This window comes from Gobius niger (assembly GCF_951799975.1).
Source record: "Gobius niger genome assembly, chromosome: 18".
Taxonomy (NCBI): Eukaryota; Metazoa; Chordata; class Actinopteri; order Gobiiformes; family Gobiidae; genus Gobius; species Gobius niger.
The window spans coordinates 16,294,568-16,318,079 of record NC_136869.1 but is presented as its reverse complement, the minus strand read 5'-3'; the positions used below and the strand labels follow the sequence as shown (position 1 = coordinate 16,318,079).

At 42.3% G+C, this 23,512-nt stretch overlaps 1 protein-coding gene across 2 annotated transcripts in view; it reads left to right on the top strand.

The window, feature by feature from the left end:
* cUnh8orf34 (chromosome Un C8orf34 homolog) overlaps positions 1-23,512 on the top strand; it is a 50,699-nt gene that overhangs the window by 23,095 nt on the left and 4,092 nt on the right. The window contains exons 8-12 of one of the 2 annotated variants that reach the window (XM_079576606.1): positions 1,557-1,683; positions 8,823-8,905; positions 10,213-10,286; positions 16,800-16,926; positions 21,250-21,737. In XM_079576606.1, coding sequence (XP_079432732.1) covers positions 1,557-1,683; positions 8,823-8,905; positions 10,213-10,286; positions 16,800-16,926; positions 21,250-21,737 — 899 coding nt within the window. Of the gene's footprint in view, positions 1-1,556; positions 1,693-8,822; positions 8,906-10,212; positions 10,287-16,799; positions 16,927-21,249; positions 21,738-23,512 lie in introns of both variants that reach the window. The other variant, XM_079576605.1, reaches the window with a different exon arrangement.

The window sequence follows — 23,512 nt, the reverse complement described above, 5'->3', positions numbered from 1 at the left end:
CTGAAGTCGCTGATTAAAACTCACATGGGAGGTCAAATTGGTTGTTTTCAGATACCAGAACGTGATTGTGGAGGCAGGAGCCAGTATTTCGTATCAAATATATGGTGTTTTCAATCCACAATGTTGAACCTGATCAGTCAGATTGAGGTCAAGTTACCCACAGATGCTTTTTCTTCCTGTTTTTCTCTCATGATTTTGCCCATTAATGTATGACAGAAAAAAAAAAAATATATAATTCTAACTCTATTTATTTATTTTATTTGAATTAAACATATGTGCCTATCCACGGGTTTCAAGAAAGACTAGGGCATAACATTGTAGTTCTCGGGCTGTGCTTTTAAACAAAGTTTGAATCAAATCATGATCGAATCTATGGTCTGTATTAACTATCAGCATGGTGGATTTGAAATGAAAGGTCTACTGTCTCCTGTGGAAGTAAAAGCTCTGTCTTTGGAGAGAAATTTGAACTTTGGTGGAATCAAATGGGAACTGTTTTGTGTTAAATGGTAGTGGAGTGGAAAGTATTCAGTTTGTGTTGCAGCTGGGGGTTTATTTTGAAATGTCTTCCTCATGAACAATGTTAGGAAAAGCCATTTATTAGTTTTTATAATAAATACAATTGTATTTTGAAGTAAAAAATAATATTTTTTTTGGTGCATTATGCAACTTTTATCCAAAAAGCTTGTGCGTGCTTGACCTTGTAGTGACCCAGTGGCTGTAGTAGAACTGGTCAGTATGGCGCCTTTACTTCCAATCATGGCAGCCTCTGCAACTCTCCAGGATCAATTGTTTTGTAGGTTTTCTGGTGAGATGGCCCGTCACGGGGAAAACCTACCAAACAATTTGTCCTGGAGCGTCCTAGAGAGCACTGTGATGGAAAGTAAAGGCGCCATGCTGACCACTCATACTGGACATGCTGGTCACTACAAGGTCAAGTACACAGAAATATCCTCCTTTATTTCACATAAAAAGTTGCATAATGCACCTTTAAGGAGTGTTTGTTAAGTATTAATTAGGTACAAGCATTGGTAATGTGGGTTAGGTTATGGTTATGGTTATGGTTATGGTTATGGTTATGGTTAGGGTTAGGGTTAGGGTTAGGGTTAGGGTTAGGGTTAGGGTTAGGGTTAGGGTTAGGGTTAGGGTTAGGGTTAAGGTAGGCATATTATTCATGGTCTATTAGCATGGTAGTTGATAATAATATAATGAGCAGATTATTAATATCATGGCATATTAATTGCTAATGCTTACTCATACCTTACTGATACTCAACGAGCACCCCTTAATATAAAGCGATTATTTTCCTTATCGCCCATCCCCAAGTCCTCTACAGCCATAACAGTGAAAAGTCATGTGACTCCAACCCCACTAATCAATTGTTGTCATGTCGTCTCTCAGTACGGGAGGATGCCTGAGAATGTGTTGCTGCTGTCTGCTGCTTCACTGGCTCTAACTAGACTTTCAGCACCAAGTATCCCACTGACACAGCATGATTAATGACACCCTTCTTGTGTTTCTTTCTGTGTGTGTGATTCTCGGGACCCTCCCCCGCCCAGAGGACCTGGACGACCTGCGCATGGAGGGCGTCACGGTGCTGGCTCTGACCGGCAGCAAGTTCAGCCAGGGACGCGGCTCGTATCAGGCCGAACCGCAGGCCAAAGTCACGCTCAACATCTGCTCCAGGTGTGCCAGGTAAATGTTCGCCCCTGCACGTGTCCGCTGTGTCTCATCAAGCCAGGAGTGGTGTCAGGGGGAGGTTCACAGGGTGACTCAGCGGGTAAAGACTTTCTCGGGATATCAATGAAACTCACGGCGTGTTGTGTCTTGTCACTGTCAGGTTAATTGTTATTCAAAGTCATCAGCCTCCTGTTTTGGGGTTTGCACTGCATTACTAGAATTTCTACTAGGGCAATTAGTAATGGAAAGAAGTGCAAGCGTCGATGTCTTACAACGTGAAAAACATATCTCTTGCATTGTGACCTCAGGGCTTGTCACTGTACATGCTGTATATTCTTAGCCTCTACACATCATCTTCTTTATGAGCTCCACTCCCGTCATAATTCTTCCCTTTGGCCTTCATCTGGGTCTCCTTCCCAGTAGATTAGCCCCTCTTGTCCCAATCAAATAAACAGATTTATCATCACCAAATTTTTACACACTCAAACTGTCAATAATATGTCTTTCTCACTCAATATCCCTGTGTTTCAAATTTCAGTTTGCACTGTGGATGTGAATCTTGATTTTATAAGCTCAAATCTAATCACAATTCCACAATTAGATACTTTTCCAAAATTGTTCAGCCCTACTGTCCATTCCAAAGTGCCTGGAGCATCTTGACACGTGATTGTCCACATGTGCAAACACTTGAGTTGCGCTTTATTTCATCAGCCACCTTGAGATGTGATATTTCCATATATTTATCAGATTTATAAAGCTCGTCCATGTCCTAAAAGTCAAGTCATTGTTCTATAATAACATAAGACACACTGAACTGAAGTGGGAAAACAGTGTTATACATTGCCTATTGTGTAACCAGTGGTGTAGCAAAAAAGGGGCCCTTTACACAGGCAGGCGTGACTCAGCCCAATGCCTGGTCAACCCGAGCTTTTCCACAGCGGAGGCCAGTGCCAAACTGGTCTGACCAGGTATAAGTTTTGGGGCCAACCTCTATCTGTGGCCAAAGTGCGCTAAACCGTGACTAATGTGACGTGAACAGACTGCTGGCCTCACTATTTCACTCAGATCATATGGATTTAATATTCAACAACATCATACCCCTGTTCTAAAAGGGAATTTTGCTGGTATTAGCATTTAGCGCAACTTTAGCTGGTGTTAGCATAATATTTGCAAGTTGCTTACTTTCATAGTGCACGTTTTAGCTGTTTCTTTTCTGTTTTATTAGCCTTGGCACCTCTGAATGATTCCATAACCCCCACCAGAGGGCAGCATTCGTCCACATTTGTCCTCATTGTGGCTTGCAAAAATGTAATGACGAGATCTGTATCATCTGAGGAGGAACTGCCCACAACAAAGCAAGCATTGTGGAACAGTGGCTAAAGGGTGTCGTTAGGGGGCCCTCTGGTGGTAGACCTGTGTACTGCAAACTGGAAGAGAGGACGTGACGTGGGCAGGAGCTGGTCACCTGACAACTCCCATAATGCAGTTCTCTGCATAAGTTTCCCTCAGAACAGAAGGATGAGGTTATTTAGGTCATGATGAGTGTTACAATAAACTGGTTTCACTATTAGAAACATCATGTGGAGGAGCCATGAGTAAAATGTATGTCATTAGGGAACCATGACTTACTTAAAGAGGGGGTATTATGCTTTTTTCAGCCACATAGCACCAGTCTATAGCACACTACAATGATGACGAAACCTTCTGTTGGTCTGTCAATGCAGTAAATTAGAATAACTGCCTTGTATAAAATTGCTCTTTCAAAATGGCGGTAGCGGATGACTTGAAATAGGCCTCTGTCTCTTTAAGAACCTCTGACCCTTTCCGACACGCCCCCTCCACACGCTGTCTGTGGCATCACAACAACACTGCGCTCGTTGTCTCAAGTATTGAAACTACGATCGGTGCATTTTAATTTTTATTGTTGGAAAGGAGCTACTGTTTATCACTTTGTGAACAATGGCCACACCGGATATTATTTGGAGACGAACCTTCCACACCGGACGCTTGGAAGGGGCTCTTGCCTGAAAAATAACTGCTGTTTGGAGGCTTCTCTTTGCATCTGCCATGCCCTATGGATCTCTAACTATACCCCCATGGACGACACCAGGATCTGCAGGAGCCCATACGATTCAAAAGACGGACATTATCTGTGCAGGTGGACAATGGTTTTTCGAGGTTACCCGTTAGCTTGTTATAATCGACTACAGTTCATTGTTGATGAAAAGTCTGCAATAAACCATAAATGTGTAAAGCCAGGCTCATTGTGTGATCATCGTAAAGGCTGCTTCGAGTAGTTGCTGCTTTATTGACGTTATCTGTGCACAGTATGCTGCCTGTTTTCAATGAATGTTGTGAAGGTGAAGGTTGTTAGCCTGTCGCGGCTAATAGTGCCTTAGCTCCGGGAGAAAACCACTCGGCCACGACTCACTGTAGATGAAATGTGAGCAGTAAACTACGAAATCAACAAGCCAGGCTCCGTGTGTGATCACCATAAAGGCTGCTTCAAGCAGTTGCCTGTTTTAGTGACGTTTTCAATGCATAATATGCTGCTTGTATTCAGTGAATTTTCCCGTTAGCTTGTCGCGGCTAGCTTGTTAGCTCCGGGAGAAAGCCACACGGCTATGACCCATTGTAGATGAAATGTGAGCAATAAACTTCCAAATCAACAAGCCAGGCTCCGTGTGTGATCATTGTTAAACGGTTCTTTATGTGTGTGGTGGTTTTATTGACTTTATTTGTGCATATTTCTCGTTTTCACGTGATGACTCGAGGTTTAGCTTAGCATTAGCTTTCTCCGGAGGCTCTGTGCATCATCAAGGCCCAGCGCAGAACCAGACACTGAAATAAGTGTTCTTGTCACCGGTTTTAATCCTGGGTGTTTCGGTAACAGAAACACTGATGTGTGTCTTTGTAAAAGTCTGCTGTAACTCCGGTTCACAACACATGAAGCTAATCCTCCATGATGACTCTGTTTACATCTTAGGGCTGGACACTGCGGGGAGGGGGTTCTGCTGAGGAGCAGTGGTTGGTTACTCGGCTGGTGACGAAAGGTCGGAGGCGTATCCTGGAGGTCGAGGTCGTTTCCTGAAGGACTCAGGCGTTTTATCCCTAAAATGGCCGCCATCAGAGTTTCTACAGATTACTCGAAAATACGTGAATGTGCCAAGGCAACACTTCAGGCATGGTTTTAATGAGGGAATGACTTAATAACATGATGTAAAGCTTGAAAAAGTCATTTTTGCATAATACCCCCCCTTTAAGCATGCGGCAGGAGGGGTATAAAGAGCGCAAGAGAACTTTTGTGGAGACGAGCTCTAACTGCAGCACCAAAATCATGAAGAAGACTGTGTATATCAAGGCATTTGATATTCTGAGCGTATGAGTTATTACAAAGAATTAAACCAATGGCTGTGCCCAAACGTCTACCCAAATCCCTAACCCCTAGCCCCTCATTCTGTAGACCGCACAGTGTGTTGGAAACAGCAGGGCGATTGCGCTTTATATTATAAGATGGGCCAGTTCATGGTGGCCCTTGACTGTTGGGGGCCCCAAGCAGCTGCCTGCCTTGGCTAATGGCAAGCTACACCTCTGTATGTAACATTATCCCATCTAAGAGAAAAATTGTTCAGATTTGTCCGTGTGGCTCATATTGTTTATCAGTTTTCCTCTTGTCAAACATATCCGTACAAAAAACTCCTCCATGTTGCTCTCGTTTTTACATTTCTCCTCATGATACAGTTGAGGCAGGTGTGGGCAGAGCTCTCCCTGATGCCAGTCGCAGATAAAGAGGTATGATTTTGATGAGACGCCACGCCACACACTCCCCTCCCGTGTAATCTTTGTTTGGGCTCAGGAATTTGCTTGTTTCCGTCTCTTCTTTCATTGCATCCTTATCAGTTTATACGTAGATCCGTCGGGAGGAAGCTGTCCTTTCTCTAGGTTTTAGATCAATGACATTGTTGTTAAAGCTGATCGATTTTGGAAAATATCTAATGGAGAGTTTTCTGACAAGCAATGTGATTTTGATTTGATTTTCTCTTTTCTTGTAGCCCTCATTTTTTCAAAGTATTGTGTCTCCTAGTTGTTAGATCTGAGGCATACAAATTCTTGCATCTGTATGTGGAGGCTGGTTTCTTGGCCCATGGTTTGGATTTTTCTTTTCTCCAAATGAAATGTCAGACATCTGTTCCCCTTCTCTCTTTCTTCTTCCTCTTTTTCAGGACAAATTCTTGCACTGTCCTCTTGAACCTGACCACCAAATCTTCCCCAGTTTTATTGGTGATGGACACACAGCTCTTTCTTCTTGTTCGGGGTCATAAACAGATCACAGAAATGAAAGGAAAGTGGGGCGACATTTGCTGGGCTGTACAGACAGGATTTACTGGTCAGATTTGTCACATAATTTCAGTGACAGGGAAAATGCATTTATCTTTATCTGCATTTCATCTCTTTTATTTATACTACGCATAAACCTATACCTCGAGGGTGCTGATGATATTAAGAACGCTGACAACTAAAACTCCTCGGCCTATTTAATAAAAAAGTGTAAAGCTATCCATCCATCCTTTGTCTTCTGCTTCATCCGGGGCCAGATCGTGGAGGCAGAACTCTCAAGATTGGTTTAAAGCTAAAGTTATACCTTTTATCACAATATTGCGTAGATTCATACATTTCCCTGGATGGGACACTGCGCTACACTATAGCACAGATACAAATACAGATGCCAGATGTGTATTGTTTTTACGTTGTGTGCTTTATTATTTACCTGTGAGGTGGGATCAGCTGTACCTTACTTTTTTAATGAGCTGCAGTGTCAATACATATAAGCAAATATTTGAAAAAAGACCCCACAGACATAAACTCGGACATTACCTCCAGCAGCTCTCCAACAAACCATCCACTCATGTTACATGTATAGGGCTGGTGCGCATATGCTCCCCTGCACCTTGTCTTTCATTGGTCTCTGAAAGGAAAGCATATAAGTTAGATATAAATTATGACTTGGACACATAACGCAGTATCTTTCTATCACGTAGCGGCTTTAACAATAGCACCGAGTGGGAACACAGCCTCAGGACGGACAGGCATTCCTCACATACCCTCGCCCCAGCTCCAGCACAGACAGACAGGGTTCACTGTGCAAGCTGCTACAGGTCAGCCGGGTCCAGTCAGCAGCGCTTTCGTTCTGAAGTCATGTTTCCAGAGTGAGTGCCGTGCTGCGCGGCCAATAAAACCAACAATCACACGACGCAGATGAGAGGAGCGGTGATGCAAGTGTTCACACTCACAGCGTGAAGGCGACAATTTCCTAATGATGAGTTATTCACTTCCAGCAGGGTCTGATAAGCTGACTAATCCAAATGCTTGAATCAAGGCCATAACTACTAAAAGACAAACTAAAATATAAACATATTGTTTTTGTCAAGTTTTGCATTCACAACATGAGTATCCTCCATAGTTGAAAATATTGTTGCATCTTAATTTCTATGTGAAATATTCCCACTGTATTTTTAGGTCTGTTCTCAATACGGTATGTGATCAGACATTGCTATATATTGCTTCCTCTGCTGTGTACTCGATCACAAAAAGGCCATATGCCATGTTTTCCTCAAGACTTGCACATGAAATATACTTACATTCAAAACATTGAACACTGAACTCTCTGTACTATTCCCAATCCTGACTTTGGCGTCGTCAATTTGTTCTCCCCTCCCGCCGTTTAAACTTTGCGTGGCAGCTTGTACTTTCCATTGCTGGCCTGCTTTGAATTGGTCTTCTTGCGGTTGTTGTTGGTTTCTTTGTGTTGCTGTCCAAACAGCTGTCCACATCACCAAAACAGTCCGCTGCAGCCTCCTAAGCGGCAGTGGCAGCTCCGGAAACGCTCTTCCTCCTCTGGCTCACCGCTGCTTAGCCCAAGTGTAAAGTGCAGTGTGGCCGGAGTGTTGTGGCCCACGTCTCTCGTCTGCAGGGCTCTGGCTGTGGTCGTTTCCTTTTGTTGCTTCTTGCACTTCTGGCCACAAAACCACCCAATATACAGGCTTTTACCCAGATGCCGCCCAGAGTCCGGAGGAGCAGCGCTGTACGAAAGCAAAAGTAAAAAAAAAAAAAAAAAAAGACTTCCCTTTGGGGCTTGTTCTACTCATTACATTAATTGCTTTCATATCAGGAATGCTCTGAGAGAATAGCCGTGGCCGAGAGGGGCTTTTAACCACTGAAAAAGGCAAGGCTGTGTGATAGTCATCTTGGGCAGTTTGGGGCTACCATTAAAGAAAGGAGATGAGGAGCGATACTGTATGTATGAAGATGGAGAAAATCCTCTGATCCTTTTTTGATATATAAATAGTATTTGATTGATGCAAGCCTTCGTTTTCTGCTATAGAAACCTGCTGGAGTTCGGTGAAGAAGAGCGGGGTTATAAGCGAGTCTAGCTGAACAGAGCTTGCTTGGTGGAAAAAAACCTATTTGAGCGCTGAGGTGTTGTTGTACAAGTGTCTGAGACCGACTTAGTTTCCAAAACATCTATAGGGGTTTGGAACTGTCAGGAACTGGAAACTGGGCCTATAAGCACAGCGCTGTGGTTTTCAGTATGCGGAGAGATGTTTCTGAGAGAGGTCTGCACACAATTTCTCACCATATGTTTAGACACGCATTAGTATCATATGGATCAGTCAGCTTTGGGCTACGGCTGGTGGTGACTGGATGAAAAAGACACAAATCCAGAGTGGAAAGTTTGTCAATGGTCGCAGCAAAGGTCCAGGGTTCAATTCCCAGGCTGGAAAGAGCATTTCATTGAATCAAAAGTTCTTTTTCTGTATTGTACCCAAACCATTTAGTATTAATTTAACACAATCCATGGATCCTTACCAATACCCAAACCTTCAACCTGCAACATTTAAGCGACTAGGGGTTTGTGAATCTTCAGTTTGTTGTTCCTTCTGTTTAACTCAATGAAAAACTCTCTCTCTGTTCAATTTTCTACACCGCACTGCAATCCACACTGACTCGTGCATCTGTGAAACTCTTCCTCCTTGCATATGATAGAGCATCTCTTCTCCTGTCCAGTTCCCAAACAAGCGGTGCTGTGTTGTGGCTTGCGATGCTGTGTTTTCACAATGCTAACAATTGTGCATGCGTGTCTCCAGGCTGCAGGGCGACTCCTTATCCGACAAAGCTGAGGAGGATCACCGGGCGCACATATTGGAACAAGCTGTACCTGACATCTCCTGTGAGTTTCAACGCCGAACGCACTCTTCTCCACACTTTTTATTGCTTTCATATGATATTCACACGATATTAGACAGCCATAGCCATGTGATAAATATAGCTGTGTTATTGAATAGAGTTTCAACAGGCAATGTCTGGACTATTCCGATTCACATAATGAGACTATGGACCACACAGGCTAATTTTCACCCCACACGAGTCACCTGTTACCTGTTATATTGCTCCATCCGCGGGATTCTTTTGATGGATACTGACGTAAAGACCGGTAATATCACACAAGAGCGGCTTTTATGGAAAATCTGCAGAGACCTCTATTGTGCAAAATCACCGTTTTGAGATTTTAACAATGTTGCGATGTTGTATCCTCATCAAAAAAACATGCATAGATTTTTTTTGTTTCATGTGCACATTTCAGTAATCCTGCAGTCCATCTCCTTCTTATGCAGTCAAAATGCCAGCCCACACTCTGATAAACCTCATGCCGAGAAATGCATATTTTGGGGTAAAAGTCCAGACACTTTCACCAAACCAATTCATCTCCATGCTTATGCCAGTGACTATGGTTTTTATGCATATTTTGCTTTCTTCCTTTGTGAATGGAGCATCTGAAGAAGCTTTGGGCCCTCTGCTGGCATTTTGTACTGCTACATTTGATAACATCCTACGTCCTGGGAGTATTTTAGAAACACAATATTTTCGTTTTTACTATAAAAAGCCGAAGCTAAGTCACCTGAAGTACTTGTTAAAGCCTGAAAAATGCATATTAGCCTTTCTGCTTCTAACAGCAAAAAGGCCCAATTGTGATTTCTACAAAATTGCGTACAATTAGAATGTTAAAGGTGCATTATGCATGAGATTTGTGCATATAGTGACTCAGAGGCTGTATGAGTGGTTACCATGGCACCTTTACTTCCATTCAAGGTGGTCTCTACAACGCTCCAGGATAAATTGTTTTGATCCTGAAGAATCCTTGACACCACTGTGATGGAAAGTAAAGGAATCAAGTTGACCACTCATACAGCTGCTGGGTCACTACAAGGTCAAATACACACAAATATCAACTTTTTGTTTTCATATAAAAAGTTGCATAATGCACCTTTAAGATCTGAAGATGTTTTTTTTTAACATTACCAACATGATATGCTGCACAATAGCCTCATGGTTAGGTCACAGCACACATGCCACATTTTTTTTTTTTGCTTCATCACCCCAGTTCCCACGTAATTATTTCCCCCAGATTTTTCTGATGTACATTGTATTATGCAGCGCTCATAGTGTTTTTCCTCTCCTCTGTGTTGCGTGGAGCAGCCCCATTGCCGGGGGTGGACTTGGTGGCGGGACGGGTGCAGGAATGCGAGTCGTCATCTCATGTATCTACCTCTGTAAGTGTCCTCCCTCAATCCATCAGCCAACAATTAAGATCGCCTTACACCCATCAATTACCCTGCCGCATTCTCGCTGCCCATTGTCCAAACCACCTTCAGCTTAGTAGGACAAGACGCAATCCATCTCTTGACAAAAAAGCGATACCCCAATTAGGATCGCACTGTATCACTTTGCTCTCCTCTCGGGGCACTTGTGAAAGCACAAACATGGATAGAGGATCGCCTAACCGCACAACAATTGAGCACGATTTAGAGGATTTATACAATGGGGCTAAATATTTACGTGTTACAGTAGCTTCCACAGTTTTGTTTGACGTTGCGTGATAAGCTCTGGGGAGAGAGAGAGATGCAGCGAAACCACCCTTAGCCACAGTCACATGCGGGTAATAAGGCAACAGCTAAGGCGGCGCTACCCATTGTGTCATTATAGCTTTAGCTTTTATATAATAGGCCGGGGTGGCTAAGTGTGAGTTTTTACAGCGTTTTGAAGAAATGAAAGGGCTGGAATAGAGACGTGTGGGGAACAGATGCACGCTAACTCAGAGCAGACTTCCCCACACTTTGCACTGTGCGTGTCTTATCGCTTCAGTCTCCCGCTCTAACAAGAGTAAGGTTCTTTCTCTTCAGTTCTTAACTCTGTAGATGCTGTACCAACTTAAAAATGTGAGATCTCATCTATTATTCAGATTGTCTATGCCACAGAAGCGGCTGTTTAAGTTCAATAAAGTGATGACTATTTTGAAAACCTTTACTTTCACACCGACACTTATAAAGCCAAAACGATTGATGCAATACCCTTACACTGTGTCATACTAAGTGGGTGTTAATCACTGTGGATGGGTTTTCTCGTACATTTCTGATTAATGAATGAAAACTGTAAACAAAATTGTATTCCTCTTTGGAGTGGCCAAAGTTTAAATAAGTGTTGTTCTTACATTTTGACTAGTAGGGCGGGAAAAAGCTTCCAAAGATAGAAGCGAAACGTCCTTAAAGGAACCGGCCACCGTATTTACATACTGAGACATGTTCTTACCTGAGCTTAGACGAGTCGATGCGTACCTGTCTGATCTTTGTGCGTGCCCTCAGCCATGCAAAAAGACCAAAGATGTTGTTAGGATTTAGCCTCTCCTCCTCTCCTCTATGGGGCCAAACAGGGGTGAAGTAAGAAACGACCAAGCTCTTCCACGTTTTCCCCTATTTAAATAGAGGAGAAGAGGAGAGACTAAATGCTACATACAAACATCTTTGGTCTTTTTGCATGACTGAGCGCACACGCAAAGACCAGACAGGTACGCATCAACTCGTCTAAGCTCAGGTTAAGAACATATCTCCTGTAACTCAACCAACCCAGTCCAGCTCTCAAGAAACACTCAGTTGGTGCAAAATAGACATGTTCAATCAAGTAATAGTAACTAGAGGCGTCTTGTACTGTATACAGTACAATGAATAGAAAACTTTGAAGGACACAATTATACATACATAATAAAAAAGAAAATGAAAGCAGACTAAAATTATAGACATATCAATACTATGGACGACTGAGAGCCTACACAGGGATTTAACCTCTATTGTTTTGTGACCCATAGAAGAAAAAGTGTAACCACATCTGTTTCTGTGTCTGCTCTGTCTTAATTAACAGTGTATAGTAATCTACTGTATTAAATGAACAATGTCAAACCTTTGGCCAGTTGAGCCTATGACCACATATCTCATGCTAACAAATCCTTAAATCTTTAAATAGCCTCCCTAACATTCGTTTCCATACAGCTGCCAATAAACAAGTCTCACGCTGCACTCATTGCACCGGGCCACAGTGTGTCCATAGTGTTGTTATAAAGTCAACACTGTTAACTGTTATCGTTAGGACTCTGCTGCCGCCAACTCGTTTAGGTGATAATTGCTCCATAAAAACAAAATATTTTCCTCAAGCCATCGGCCGATCTCATTCTCACTGTACGGCTTTTGGTTTTATTGTAATCATATTCTGGGTGTTACCGCCATAAAAGCGTCCAGGGGAAACCGTTCATTTGTATGGCAGAAATCAGATAATTAGCTTCAGCGTGTGATGCAATGCTGTGGGCAGGATACAAGGCTGGGGGAGTTTATTTATGTTTCCAAGGGGAAGTTGGCCCATGTTCAGCCAATACACTATAGCTTATTTGGCACTTAAGTTTGTACACTTGCATATGGTTATCCTCTGCACATGATTAATGCACTTGCCGTACATCAGACTAGGAATGACCACTTGAGTATTCCAAGTTTCTCCATAACTCCATATTTTGTTATCGTCGTAAAATGTTATGGTCCTCCTTTGGCTTTTTTATTTCTGGGTTCTCCTTATTGTCAAATTTTGGCTCCTAGTGTGGTACAGATGTGGAACAGGTTATATTCTAGATGATGCCCTTCCTGACACAGACCTGTGCATTTATCAGCTCAGTAATGACATGGTAATGGGATGAAAATATCACCTAATTACCACAATTACCATTCTGTTATACTTACACTATTACACGTAGATACCAGGCTAATTTCATCCTATTGCCGTGCTATTACTGTGCTGTGAAGAGCTATCCACTTATCCAAGCTGGGATAAATCTTGTTGTATATTTGAGGAGCACTTAGTGATTTTTAGCTGTGAAAAGCGCTAGATAAATTTATTTTACTTGTGCACTTGGGACTGGCTCCAAGCTCGTGATCCCTCACGGCCGGTATTATTCAGTTGGGTCAAGCTTTGTTATTAGATTTATGTTGTATTGTAAACCTGATGCATGTGCTAAATAAAAGGCAGATCTGATGGTGTAAACTCAGTTGATTGGCACGACTTTGTTTAGCTGTGTGTATCTTTGAACTAGTCTGTTTACATAGTTTTGTCACTTCAAAAACCTTTACAATCCACCGCTAATCAGACGCATGTCTGTTTCCTAGACACACACTGCTTGAAGGAATGTTTTGTTTTCTTGCAAATGTTTTTCTCACTTTGTTTGCTTGATTGAAACTTAACATTCTTGTGTACATAACACCTAAGACCGTTGCTTACTGCTTTTCTTAACAGTGTTTTGATCCCAGCCTTTTAAAAAGAGGTGATCTGTCACCAATCAAAACAACAGGACCGAGTTTAAAATGTAGATTTACTGTTGATGTGGTTCAATGACTTATCAAAGTGTGCAATAACACACAAACGACTGTAATCAGTCGATGGAGCAATTTCAGGCTGTACAAGTTGAGAACAAATCCATCGAGTTGTTTTTGCTCTGCAAAAATGTGCAGAATGCCCTTGATGCATCCCATGAAACTTGAAAAAGCTTTTGGGAATACCGTTCTTATACTAGTCCTCTTTGATCAGATTGTGATAAATATGGCTCTGTCAGATTCAGGGTTTCATGGTCCTTTATGTTGAATATCAGATGTGTACCAAGCCTCACCTGGCTGCATCAATCCAAACTGCTGAGACATCGCTGGGAACTCGGTGATAAATAGCTCCCACAACGACAGTTACTACTACTATTGTCCAAGAGAAGGATGTTACTTTCTCTCTAGATCGCGCACCACTATCCCCACATCTTTCCTCCTATTACTGCTTTTGCCACTACTACTACTACCACTGCTACTATTAATAGCAACAATCACAATGTGTTGTTACTCCTCTGCAGTTATTAATCGTGTCATTAAAGACCCTTCATTGCATGGCCTCATATTCTACTTCTTACTGCAATTATCAGGGGTACTTCAACAATCCCTACTTCTATTATTTATTATGGCACCAAGTCACAGCTTAAGTTTGTGTTACTTGAAGAATAAAACGCTCTTCCCAACTTGCACCCTGCTTTGATACTGAAGTCATTGGGCCTGCGGCAGAACGCGTGGTCGGCGTATCGCTGCGTCATTTGTATATTAACCGTAATGCTTTCCGAGTAAACCAGCGCTATTATAAACCAGTGCTATTATAGAGTCGTGACGTGAGCCCTGCGCCTCTGTGCATGTCTGAGATCCACATGCGTACCCCTGCACAGACATGTCTCCAGTCGCTGCGCCGGGCCCTGTTTGGATCAAACCCCAGATTGTGGTGATTATTACTCCTCCTGACCACACACATATAGAGGCACACATGCTCGCTATAAAATCTTTAACTCCCAAACATGGAATCAATTTCACCGGCAGAAACCAGATCCATGTTTGTTAGTGGGACAAAAGCATCTCCAGAAGGCCTTTCACTTCTCCTCCAGCTCCTATTGCTCGGCCATATTGGGGAAGGGATGCTGGCATTAATATAATCATAAGTCATTGGAAAATTATAGCCGTTCTTTACTCCGCTGATAAGATATTGAGTCAACTTGGAGGACTTTTTGTGTCTGGGAAGTGTAGCATAGCGTCCAAACATATAGGGAGCGCGTCCAGGCGATGCGCACTGTCAGGCGTGGTTACTGATAATGCTTTATCACGTTATTGTGTCCAGGTCATCTCTGCAGTTCAACGCCAAAACACTCTTTAGTACAAACGCAGCACTTCCATTGTTGTGTCTGCTTCAATATCGCTTCATCCCGGTTAATTCTCTGCAGATTCTGTGTCCTGTTACTTTTCATTTCAACTGAACGAAAGACAAAACAGGCATTCAAAGTTCAAAGTTAAAAGAGTCTTTTAATGTAGGATTATGAGATATGTTTTCAAGGGAGCAAATTTCTTACAAAGGGCAATCGTTTCTACTTTACCTTACCTTTCAGTGGTGCGACGGACAGTCCGAGTCTCCCCCTCCATAGTTAATGCTGTTGTTTTGTCACTTGACTGCGATAGTGTGATGGCGTGAATGTAGCTAGTTGTAAAATGCAATGAAATATATGTGAATTCGGACATTTTTAGCAGCATCGTGTTCGCATTACCCAATGATTTTGGACCCAGCGTTGATTAACAAAACCTCGCCTGTCGATGTTTAGTTTTCCATTTTATTAGTCCAATCAACAAACCTGATGTTTAAAAAGTCGTACGGCTATTACTAGGCGTCTAAATATAGCGTAATGCCTGCAAGCTGTGGACTTGGGGGATCGCACAGATGATGAAAAAGCGATTGGGAGTCTTACATCGAGATCTGTTGGTGGCCTTGTTTGGCTGAGCTGACAAGATCCAGAGATGGAGAGGGCCCACATGATGTCACGTCTTGGAAAAGGCTGATACTCGCTCGGAGCGCGGGGAGGGCTATACTTGTAATATTGAACTCGCCGTGCCGCTTTATGAAGGCTGCAATTAGGGCCTGGCTCGAGGCTCTGTGGCTGTGTTTCCACGAAATGCCTCCTGCGCTGTATCTCCCCGACATAAAGATCAATGGGACACAGCCTGGGAATATTAGTCTGTCATTTATCAGGGCACGTCAACTCCTTTTTTTACACCATACGTCTTCTCCACCAGCTCTAGCGCTCGGTGCGTGCTATGTTCCACTGTCTGAGACCAAATAGACTATTAAATCATACAGTTCACTGTCTGTATCCTTTAAAGTGGTGGTTCTCGACCCATCTTTAACCTATCATGACCAGAACCTGAATTTTTCATAATAGTGACAAAGGGCCGCGATCCTTTAAAGATCAGGGGCCCTACCTACCAGTTGAGAATCCTTCTTCTAAAGGTTCATGTTGATGTTTTTATTGTGAAATATATTCACTGTGCAATAATAAAGCTTAGAATCTGTGTAGACCGATGTTGGAGCATGTCACAAAAGCATCAGCCAAACACGATCAGTTTGACAGTAAATTTGACTCGAAGTTTGGAACTTTAGATTGTTTCTCCAGAGAGAAACCGTCTATCAGACCATAGAGTGAGCGCCCTAGGGTGTGCTCGTCTGTACGGGTGACACCTTCTCGACAGTGTGTGCCAGTTTCTTTTCTAATTTCCCTGACTTTAGTATTTCATCTGTCATCGTTGTCCAGTGTAAGTGCTGAGAACATCCCATGAGATAGAGCTTCATAGGTGAATATCCTGCAAAAGAAATGATATCTGACAGATTTTCTTTCTTAAACCGATCATTTGGCCTCTCGTGGGTCATTATGGAAATCTCACAAAGGATTAGGCGTGCGTCCACTACCGCACCTGGTGGTAATACAAAGGTCACATCCAATTCAAAGAATGAAAAGTGCTTTTGTATAATATCATTACTTCATTGTTGCAGCAAAGGTTTTCTGTAGACTTCGTAACTATTGGGGTTATTTTAGTCGTTGGCTCCGGGCCAGCAGACAAAGTGAACGTATGTGGCTCCTATGTATTTGCGCTTTTCTGAACCACTCCTGACAGACTGTCTACTTCCATTCACCAAACAGAGCGCACTGCACACGCCTCAAGCTTTCATCTACACTTGCTGCGGTTTCTTGTGTTTTTCTAAAGCTCATAAAATAATAATTGGCTCCTTTTTTTTTTCCTTCTTACCAGCAGATATGGCTCGGATATTTCCAGCAATTTCCAAAAATGATATAAAGAGTTTAATTGAAGGGTCTTGCCTGTAATGTGTTTGACTTTCTCCCTCTCTTCCAGCGTCAGGCAGTCTGGGAGGCTGATCTGAAGCCCGTCAGAGGTGGCAGTTCCCTGGGACACACCGGGCTGCTACTGGGAGACGCCCTCTTCTCTAAAGAGCTGGAGAGCATGGGCAAGCAGTTAGCCGGTATGTACTTGGGCGCGGGGCTCTGAAAGGGCTGAGTATATTGGTGGCTCTAATAGTAATTAGCATGGTTAAGTCAGATCAAATGCAGGGTTTATGGAACAAAAGGCAGTCTGCAGTCTACAATGCACTCAGGCCAGACTATAAAGAGAACACAGACAGGGGGAGGGCGGGAGGGGGAGTACAATCAAAGAATGTATTGCTTTTGAAGGGTGTTCTTTGTGAGTGCCACTTTTGCTCACTCTGTAGTTGCTAAGACAAAGAATACATTTCAAAATGTCATTGCTATCATCATCAAGTGTGTGTGGTCATAAAATTTAAAGTGCATATGACACATAAAACATAGTTAACACCATCATATTTAAGATTTTTCTAAAGATTGTACCCAGCTTTCTTTAGTTTGACCATTTTTGCTTCACTTCCTTATTGGACACCGACAGGAAGTGACATAGATAGAGGCAAACTGTTTAAAAATGTTGCTTTACTGAAATGAAATGATAATTATGACTTACAACAGATGTTATTACAACTAAATAAGTCATATTTTCAAAAACCTGTCATATGCACTTGAACCTTTTAACCCCCGCCTTAACCAAGTGCATTTTCTCCTGTTCAGCTTTACCCAAATCTAAAAGTTTACAGCTTATTGGCCTCATTTGAAAGCAAAAACCTACAAGTACTCATCTGAACAAATCTTTTTCATTGCATTTTTGTTGCGTTTGTCACATTTTCGCCACAATTTCATCCCTTTTTGTTACTCTATTGTTGCCTTTTCGTTGAATTAACACATTTTTGTCACTTTTTGGTAACTTTTTTTGTTGCTTTTTTGTTGGAAGAGGTCATATGCACTTTAAGCCTTCGCAATGTACATTTCTGTTCAACTTTTCCCTTTGAATTTGGTATTTTATTTAATTTTTATTTAGTAGAATGTTCTGTGTTGAAATGATTTTGTAAAATGTCACTATAATATCAGATTTTTTCTAATTCCCCTTTCATCCAACATTATTCAGATTTCTCGCAGAGATAGTTGTCGCCAGCAGATGTACATTAACCAGTTTGTTAGACACTGAAACTACTGAAACCTATTAGGCCATATAAATCTAGCATATGGGCGACTGACGTCATAGACTTGGAGGCTGCTTTTCGATCTGTCATTTTGATCTATAGAGCGATGAGATGAAACGCCTGGGTCTAAAAAGGGGAACATCATCATTTGCTCCTCATATGCCGCACACTTGTTTGTCTACACATGTCCTCCGCACTCTGCAGGGCGCCGTGAGTCAAGTACCCTCTCCACACTTTCACATGACATCAACAGCTACTGCCCCAGTGGCCGTCACGTGGCATTGATCTGCAGTCATTCCCCGGGATATTTTGATCTGGAGGTTTAGTGGAGAGGCTGTTGCAGAAGCTAATTTCGCTCTTTCAACCTTTTATTTGTGGCTAATTGATTCCATGTTGCAGGGAGACCTTGACTTTTCATCTTAATTGTTGGCTCAGTGAAAGCGCCAGTGAAATCCCTCTTTGTCTGCGCTCGGTCGTAAAGTGCACCTTTTAGCGCGGCAAGTGATAAGTGTGTCGCCGATTTTATGTGGTTATAATGGTAGAGGCTGTGTGAGCTGAGTATGACAATGTGCTGCTAATGTGCCATCAAAGGCTCCAAAGAACACTGGAACAATGTGTAAAAAAAAAAATTAAATGAAGTTTTTTGTTTAATCTGATTAAAATCAACACTCAGTCAGGTGTCTGAGGGGTTAGTGCTCTTGTCTCATACCAAGAAGGTTCGAATTGGGATTATTGGCTTCAAAAAAGAAAAGTCTGGTTGAAAAAAGTGTCAAAATAGCGCCGAAAATGAGGTTAAAAATGCAACAAAAAAAGTGACCCAAAAAAAGCGACAAAAGATTGACAAAATTGTGAGCCCACCTAGGGACCAGACCTGCAAATAAGCTTCTGCCACAAGCACCACGATACATACATCAGACTTGTGTTACAATTTATCCCTATCAAATAAACCAAATAAATAAATAAAAGATAAATAAATAAAACGGGCCAGAAAAGCACGAATACTACAATGGAAAAGCATCAAAAATGCAACAAAAACGTGATGAAAAAAACACAACAAACAAGCAACAAACACACAACAAAAAAGTGACCAAAAAGTGACAAAAACCTGATGAAAACACAAAAAAATGTGGCGAAAACATGACAAATACACTATAAAAGGGGGGGGGGGGGGTTAAGGGGTGAAATAACTTACATTTCATTTTCCACAGTCTAATTGTTTCATTTGTTTGTTTGTTCTGCTGGTGTATTTTTATCCACACTGATCCCCAAGTACCGTTTTATTACCAAATCATTGTTGTGTGAAACATATGAAATCACTTTTGCTGCAATCTCGACGGTGCTCCTTTGTTCTGTTCTGGCTGTCACTGTTTATCAGCGTCTGCGTGAAATGCCTGTGTGTTTCGTGTGAGGGCCGCTCAGTCCGGCGCGCTGCGTTTCAAAATAAAGCTGCTTTCGATAGGTGGCTCATTAATGGCGGGACACTCGGAGAAGAACTCGGTTTACAGTAAAAATCAGAACAACAGCATGTGGTGTTTATCACTATTTCTCAGCAAATAACTTCACATGAAAATATCCCCAACCTTGTTTAGAGCTTTTTAAAAACAGTTGTCAAAGTATTGTGTGGGTTGCTATGAACCATGACGTGTTTCGGATGAATACTGGACTATTGCGTAGGTTTGCTTAATAATGTCTGGTAGATCAGATAAACAGTCATTTATTAAGCTTGCACAATAATTGCTTTCCTCTTCATTCGTACAAAGTTTAATTGTCTGCAGTATTACTAATCGTGAAACAAAAACATGGAAGTTCAGGCTTTGCAAAATGCTTGTCATGCTTTTCTTTATTCAACAGTATTTATTGAACGTCACATGTGTGCACTTCTCCCAGAAATACTCCCTTCTGACTCATCCCTCCAATTATGCCGCTCAAATGATAACTCCCAGGCCGGTTTGTTGAAATCGTCGTTGCCAAGTTGAACAAAAGCATAAAACATGGTGGAAATGGCCCAGATGTGGATCACACAAGTTGGCACTGTCACGTCTTAAACAAACAAGAAATGTTTTGGAGACTACCAGTGAGACAAACAAATGTGTTTTTGTCAGGCAAAACGAGCGAGTCCTGGTTACTGCAGATCATACGCCGAGCCGCTCTGACGGAGGAAACACGATTCGCCACAATTTACAGGCAGTGTAAATATTGTCATCGCTGCCCCGAGAGCGGGGTCTGACTACGCAAGTCTCGCCCACTTTAATGCTCGGTAAAGTTTGTGAATCATCGCCCCCGCAACGAGACACATGGTCACATTTCATAACTTCATATAAGAGCGTCTGGTTTACCTCAGCATTTCTGCGGACTTCTGTAAATTACGTTTCTGTTTGTTCGGTAATATACGTTGTTTTATGCGTTGTTTGGTCAATTGCTTCTTGGCAGGGCCATAAAACAGAAAGTATTTGCATGATTAGCCTTGTTGTTCTGGTGAGTAACCGAGAACACGAGTGAATTTACCACATCTTCTTCTTCTCACACGTCTAACTCCTGGTCCTGGTACAGAACATCACAAATCTCCTATTTGTCTTAATCAAAGCCTCTTGTCTGGCCAGTTCTCCTCTTTTCCAGTTCCACCCATCAATCTGTTTTCTCTGACTTTATCTCCAAAATCTTGGCTTCTGATGCACTCTAAAGCCTGCCCTTCTCAAAATGTCCAAGAGAACTTCATCTTCTTAAGTTCTTCTACACAAGAGTCAAAAACACAACAAATAGGGGTATGCACTAGGCAGCATAGTCAACTATTCCATAGCAATAATCATTGATATTTTTGACAACTACTAAAAACTATGTACCATAAACCAGTGGTTCCTTACCTTTTTGTCTTGTGAACCCCTTGGATCTTTTAGTAGTAATCCGTGTACACCTTGGTTCAAGGGTTTAGCAGTTTATTTACCTAAAAGGGCTATTTGTAAGTTAAAAAAAAACAATGTTGTGTTCAAGAATATACCTTTTCTTGTCAAAATAGTGTTCAGTTTCCCTTTTTTTTCCAATCTGAAATAGTACCCTCTGCTAGGTCCTCAAGTACCCCAAAGGTCCCCATAGCCCTGGTTGGGACACACTGTTATAACCTACAAGTTGCAAATTATGTGTAAATATCAATAACCTTTTTTTGATCGATCACACAGGTTTTTTTAATCTGTTTTCTCTTGTCATAAGAAGAGCTATAGCCATGACCCGCAAATGTAACTGTGATTGGCTTGTTTTTTTTTGCAGAGGTCGAGAAGGACCTGGCCAAACTAGCAGAAGTGGGGAAGATGACGGCACGCAGCTCCAATAACCCACACAGTAGCCTCCTCCACAACCCGCTGCGCCACAGAACGCTTCCGGACACGCTGCCCCTCACCAGCCTGCTGTCCCGGCCCCAGTCTCCCGCCGGCAGCCTCTCCAACAAGCCCAGCAGCACGGGCCTCTCCTCGCTCGGCTCCAATCCCACATCCCTGGCCATGGGGCGTTCACCCAGCAACCCCAGCAGCAGGACTCAGACTCCCAGAACCCCCAGCAGCCGACCTCTGACCCCGAATAGTTTACTGACGCGCAGCAGTTTTAACCCGGGGGCCCATAAAGAGGTGACCTTCAGGAGGTCCCGCAGCAGACCCGTGACCCCCACCAGTCAGCCCGTGCACCCCCGCCCTCTGCTCACCCCACCGGGACTCAGCACCACTGACAGCCTTGGAGCCAGCCTGAGGGCCTATCTGTCGGAGGTGAGGCGGGGAACGCGCTTACCCCAGTGATGTTATGGGAACTTGGATTTGTTTTCCTACTGCGCTTGTCCTCTAGGGATGGAAATCCACAACATGGCAACACAGTTATACAGATAAAGTTAAAACAATACTGTATTTTCAATTGATATCACAACAATCCACATTATTTCACTGTCGAAGCAAATTTTATCTTCAAGTTTGAAAACGCCTGCTCACGCCATCCCACAATTTCTTTCACTTTATTTGGTGGAAACTTTCCCAAAGTTCTGTTGCATTTTGATACAAGGGTAGTTTGTCTAGTTCTTAAAGCAGTACTAAGTAACTTGTTTACCTTAATAAATCCTTTCCGTAGTCCCTATGGGGGTAATACAGGTGTTAATGGGATGATTGGGGGGGCCAGAAAAACACGATTGCAACTACGCTGCCGGGTTTGAGGTCCCAATACACACTAATAGAATCACGAAGAAGAAGCTAACAGGCTAACGGGCAAAGCTAACTGCGGGCTAGCGCCACTTAAACAGTATTTACAAGTTTGAGTGAAAAAATGATCTTCATTGTGTAATTGGATGCACAATATCCCTCTCTTACTTTGTCTTTTCTGTCAGCGTAGTATTCAATCTCACGGACAATTAATGATTAAAAAAAACGCAACATGCTACGACACCTGCAGTGGCGCTTATGGCCTCTAGGGGCATGAGTTACTTAGTACTGCTTTAATGAACCAAGCTCTTTTTCTCCAGTTCAGCTTTACCCAAATTTAAAAGCTTATCGACTGGAGAGCTACTGTGTAATGCCTCATTTGAAAGCTAAGACTTACAGAAGTGATCCTAACTCTTTTGTCACGTTGTCACCGCGTTTTTGTCACGTTTTTTCAGCATTTTTGTTGTTTTTGTGTTTTTGTCCCTTTTTAGTCGTTTTTTTCCCTTTTTATTGCTTTTTGGTCAAGTTTTCCCCATGTTTTCATCACTTTTTTGGCACTTTTTGTTGCGTTTTCATCCTCGTTTTCGTCGCTATTTGATGCTTTTTTAAAATCTTTTAGATTTGGATAAAGCCAAGCTGGAGAAAATGCGCTCAGTTCGGGTGGGGGTTACAGGGTTAATATTTTGTATGTGTATTTTTTGTACTAAATTTGATATAAATATATATATCATCAACAATAATGGTTAACAAAATCCCCTGAAGTATTATAGAACTGTCCAATGGCTACTTTTTTATTGAATCATGTATCCCAGCATCTTATGAAGTCATAGTTTACGTTTGGCATTGGTCGTATAGTGTTCTGTATAGTCTTGTCACATGGATGCAGTGAAGCACAGACGAGTATGTGTGTAACATCACGACAGTAAGGCTAAAGAGTGCGCCAGTATCACACATGTGCACACTTATCCCCCTCTGCTGCGTCGTCGTGTGGGGCTTGGACCAAGCCACGGAGGTCTCTACAGTAGGATGTCAGTTCACAGCGGAAAAATGAGTCTGGCATTAGAGGCAAACTTTGAATGGGATTTGGTTCTTATGGGCCTTTCATGATCTACTTAACAGCGGCGCTATTAAATATGAGACCTTTTTGAAGGCCTTATTAATGCGGGGCTGGAATTTCTGGGTAGTTCTGTGACACTTACACCAGCTGACACCTCATGAGATTATCCACAACACTGGGGGACCTTTTTATTGAGACCACCTGGCCACAAGTACAAGAGTGCTAACCAATCTAAAACCATTACTATGATCTAAAACAATGATTAATTCACTTTTTAGAAGCTTTCATATTAATAAAC